The sequence below is a fragment of the Anguilla rostrata genome, unplaced genomic scaffold, assembly GCF_018555375.3.
Source record: "Anguilla rostrata isolate EN2019 unplaced genomic scaffold, ASM1855537v3 scaf0391, whole genome shotgun sequence".
Taxonomy (NCBI): Eukaryota; Metazoa; Chordata; class Actinopteri; order Anguilliformes; family Anguillidae; genus Anguilla; species Anguilla rostrata.
The window spans coordinates 3,115-7,837 of record NW_026985914.1 but is presented as its reverse complement, the minus strand read 5'-3'; the positions used below and the strand labels follow the sequence as shown (position 1 = coordinate 7,837).

The following is a 4,723-nucleotide window of genomic DNA, read 5'->3' as shown; positions in this document are numbered from 1 at the left end:
TTTCAGTTAATTGTTTTATTGTTTCAAATTATCTTATTATTAGTTGCGTTTTGTCTCGTGTTCCCTTCCCTCTCTGTGGCTTGATTGTTCATCGTGCCCTCCTGTGTCTCGTCTGTGTCTTTCTATTTAAGTCTCCCTTTTCCCTCACTCTGGGCTGGGTTCTTGCGGTTTTGTTCCTGCCTGTCCCTGTTTGTGGTTCTGTCTCCTGTTTGTGGTTTTGTTTCCTGTGTGCGGTTCTGTGACCTGTTTCCTGCGTTCTCGTTGTTTCCTTTTGTTATCTGCCTGTTCCCTTGCCTGCTTACTTTCCCTGCGTTTTTGGAATTTTTTGTATTTTTGTTTTCCCATGTTTTTTGAGTACTTTCTTTACCTTTCGCCGCCAAGTGAGGCGTTCTGCTCCCTTCGTTCCCTGTTCAGTTTATTAAAGTCTTTTTGTTTTCCCCATTTTTGGACTTTCGGTATTTTTACTCTGCGCTTGGGTCCATCCTCGCACCCCGCCTGACACTGAGGAGACAATGACAGGGGCACCAGAACATAAAAACGAGCAACGACAAACGGTGAAGGAAAAAGCAGGTAAGTGGGGAAAAACCAGAGTGCGAGACGGGAACGCGAATAACTTTAAACAAGAGCCGACTAGAAGCTTCAAGCGAACTGAGGCAACGATCTGGCGGAGAGTGGTGGGCGAAACCGAGAATATATGCTGGAGTAAATGGGGGCAGAAGCATGCAGAATGCTGAGGAGGCAGGTGAAGGAAATCAGCTGGCAACGAGACCTGCCTACGCTGCAAGGGAAAACAAAGATTGTGAAAGGAAAAGACAAGACACCAGGCTAACAAAAAAACATTAAAACGAGATCTGACAATTTCCTTACACACTTTATTCTAACATAGCTATTGTAGAAACACTCAGACACTAAACTGTTACTTCATTGAGAACTTCTTTAACTCTTCAGTAGTGGTTTGTTTTCTCTATAAAACTGGAATATCTGATGACAGGAAACACGGCAGTATGTTAGAAAGGGATACCAATGTGTTAGATTGTGCTATAATGCTAATATGGTAGAAAGGGAATTGAACTGATACAGGCATTTTAATTTCACTCACATCTCATGTAGAATTGTATAATTAGCCTTTTAGCACAAGCTAGAACTAATATTCCTCAAAAAAATAAACACACACATTTGCTCATCAATTAAATTGATTCAATCAACAATTTAACTTTGACTCACAAGGAATTGCTAATGTTGGAAGTTTTTTTTTTGCAAATTCATTTTGTCAATTCAGTTTCAGAGATTCCCAAACTCGACAGTGTGCTTGAAGAAAAATAAATTCTTGGTAACTCTTGATTTTGTTAGTCAAGGTTAAGGACAAATGTTGATTAAATCCCAGCCAGTGTTTTAAAATGGTGCTGTTAATTAACAGTAAGCAGAATGGCTTATTGATGGTAATATGAGCACACAGTATGGCTGTGTGTAGATTACTATCAGAATAATCCTGTTCCTTGGTCTAATCTTCAATGGATTTGCTTTTGGTGCTGATGTCCTTGCTCTCGGTGCGCTGTGATACCCCATGCTGCCAGCAGAGGGCGCACTTCCTCCAGGCCCGCAGGTACGCACTGCGGATCTTCGGCACCTTGAAGGCGTACACGACCGGATTGACGGCAGAGTTGGCGTGCGTGAGGAGGATCCCGATGTAGATGGCGACCAGAGGGACGTCGCCGCCAAAGATCGTCACGCAGTTCATGACGCTCAGCGGCAACCAGCCGACAGCGAAGAGGACCAGCACCAGCAGCAGGCACTTGGCCAGCTTCCGCTCTTTGGCGTAGTACGCGTGGGGTTCGGCACCCGGGGCCTGGCTCCTCTGCAGCCGCTTGGAGATGGAGCGGAAGACATGGACGTAGAGGGCACACATCACCAGCAGGGGGAGCAGCGTGCACCCGAAGAACTGGAAGTAGACCAGGTAAGTCATGGGGATGACGGACACGAACGTGCAGACGATGGTGGTGAAGTTCTCCACCACCATGTTGGCCAGGGTCTGGTGGTTGTACCAGCCGAACATGGGCGTGAAACTGAACGCGAAGGCGAGCAGCCAGCACGCTCCGACCACGGCCCAGCAGCGCCTCTGCGTGAAGCTGTGCTTGTATCTGCAAAAACACAGCAGAACCTGAGTCCACACGTTCTCTCGCTCCTGGCCTATGGAAAGTCAGCGGTGCCAAAAAGCCTTAAAAACACCTTGCGTTGCATCACGGTTGTTCCTGACCTGTTGACAAGGTAACAACTTGCTAAGTCAACAGGGGCAGAAGACTGCACATCTTCAGATGAATAGAACCAATACATCAAATTTTAATGGGTCAAAAATGTACGTTTTGACATGTCTTTTTTTTGTGTTGTGTTAAAACACAACACGTTGAGATGATTGAGATGTATGGAAATCGTTGACCTGCCCATTTTTGCCATGTGAACCTTCAGCTTCCTGTGAAGTCGTCCGATACAGCAGGAGTTATAACCTCTTCTCTAATTCACTAAACCTTTCTGCAGTTCTCATAAAAAAGGAAAAGCTGCATTGCTCGTCTCTATTTATGCTTTTATAAACACAATGTAGGTGAAGTGTGAACACATGCTTTAAAAATAACTGTCAACCAGATGGGCACTGAGAAATGGTGAGAAAAGCTCTCGCTGAAATAGAATGTAAGAGGAAGCGCTCATTGTGACACACTGCCGATGGAACATTGAGCTTGTGCATTTAGCATCCGTAACCTATCAACGAATCTGCGAGAAGGTTAAGTGAGCTTGTGGTGTGTGTCCCAACATTAGAAAAATGTATCCTCCTTTCCTCCACTACCACCTCCTCTCCTCTCCACCGTGCCGTGGAAACAGATCTTTGTGTCCTCCCTCCCTCCCTCTCTCCCTCCCTCCAGTGTCCCGATATTGGAGGAGACAAGCGAAGCGCACAGAACTGTATTGGCAAGATGGCTTCAAAGCCATCTCCTCTCCTCTTCTCCTTTCCTCCACACAGTTCTGGGTAGGAGTGGTAGTGGTAGTGGGGGAGGGGAGGAAAGGAGGTGAGGAGTAAAGGGATGTACTCGTGAACTTTATGAGCTGCCACAGTTTTAGCAACGGTAAGATAACAAGATAACTTCACTAATCACACCACTCAAACTGCCACCGCAGCCTCAGTTTCCTCTTGCCCCTCTTGCAGTGTAGTATAACAGCTAGGGCCTTGCAACCTAAAGGACACAGGTGAGATTCCCAGGTAGGACGCTGCCATTGTACCAAAGGGCCTAACCTTCCTTCAGTAAATATCCAGCTGTATAAATCAATACTCTATAAAAATGCTAAAGCTGTGTAAGTCACTCTGCGTAAGCGTCTAATATGCGTAATGTGCTGTTAGTGGAGGCCAGTTCTGTTCCTCTGGCAGTTTGTGTTTAGAATGAAATACCTGACACCTTGAGGGCAGAGCAATGGAACACTGTGCGTATATAATTACAGTACAAACGTCCTGATTTATGTAGATTTAATTATGGATACAATAGATGAGAACCAATTTGCTTAGTCAAGGTAAGACTTAACATTCAGCAATATCTGCGAATAACAACAATCAGCAGTACACTTCATACAAAACTTTATACAAAACAAGTATGTCAGCAATATTTTAAATTATGATCTTAAGGCCTAGCAATTTAATTTTGGCCCCTGTAGGGGAAGTGAGTCTCTGGTCTTAATCTTAAGAACCATATATACTACTATGCTGAAAACTACACTACAAGGGAAATTCTATAAAAATAATAATAAAAGTAATATTTTTGAAAATATTTACACAACATGTTTTTTGTTATCCAAGACATTTACACATACATACATATTATGTCAAAAAATTGAAATATCTGAAGTTTTTTTTTTTTTTTTTTTGGGGTCTCCGGACGATATGACTAGCAGTGTAGCACAGTGGGTAAGGAACTGGGCTTGTAACCAAAAGGTCGTAGGTTCGATTCCCAGGTAGGACACTGCCATTGTACCCTTGAGCAAGGTACTTCACTGAAATTGCTTCAGTATATATCCAGCTGTATAAATGGATACAATGTAAAAAGTTGTGTAAGTCGCTCTGGATAAGAGCGTCTGCTAAATGCCTGTAATGTAATATGATATGTTTCATTTCTATAACTGGTGGCTTATGAATGACACATTGACAAGCTCAGATCCACAGGGGGTCAAGATGGCTCTCCACAGACAATAACAACAAATACAGTAGGTTACATTTCTTACCTAGTCTTTTAGCACAAGCTAGAACTATTATTCTAAACACATTTGCTCAACAAGTTTCCTGGATTTATTTTATGAATCAATAAATGATTTTGGTTTTGAAAATAATAATAATAATAATAGCTGCAAGCAGCGATTACAGTGGCCAAGAGATGGGGCAGGAGATATGCTTGTTCAAAGTTATCCAAAAACCACACCTATTAGCTCATGATAGCGTCACCTCATGGCCAGTCGGCTTCATATTTGTTGTCTGTCCATTTGGAGTGCCCCTATGCCAATGTGCCAAGTTTAGAAAAAATCGACATAGTGGTTATGCCTTAAATTAGTAGAGATTGCTCCATAGATTATGTATACTAAGGTTTGTACAGATTGGTGAAAAACCCTAGGTGGAGTTTGATCGTCTATAGTTTTGCATAAAAATAAAAATCAAAGTAACCGGAAGTTATGGGTCCTTGAGGCAGATTTGTTC

At 43.0% G+C, this 4,723-nt stretch overlaps 1 protein-coding gene across 1 annotated transcript; it reads right to left on the bottom strand.

Annotated features, from left to right (window-relative positions):
* Nucleotides 1–525: 525 nt before the first annotated feature.
* LOC135246484 (adenosine receptor A3-like) lies at nt 526–2,442 on the bottom strand. The gene is made up of 2 exons (XM_064319935.1): nt 2,435–2,442; nt 526–2,138 (listed from the first exon to the last, which is right to left on the bottom strand). Exons 1-2 carry the CDS (start codon nt 2,440–2,442, stop codon nt 1,502–1,504), a joined length of 645 nt encoding a protein of 214 aa, XP_064176005.1. The 3' UTR covers nt 526–1,501.
* Between the last annotated feature and the right edge of the window lie 2,281 nt (nt 2,443–4,723).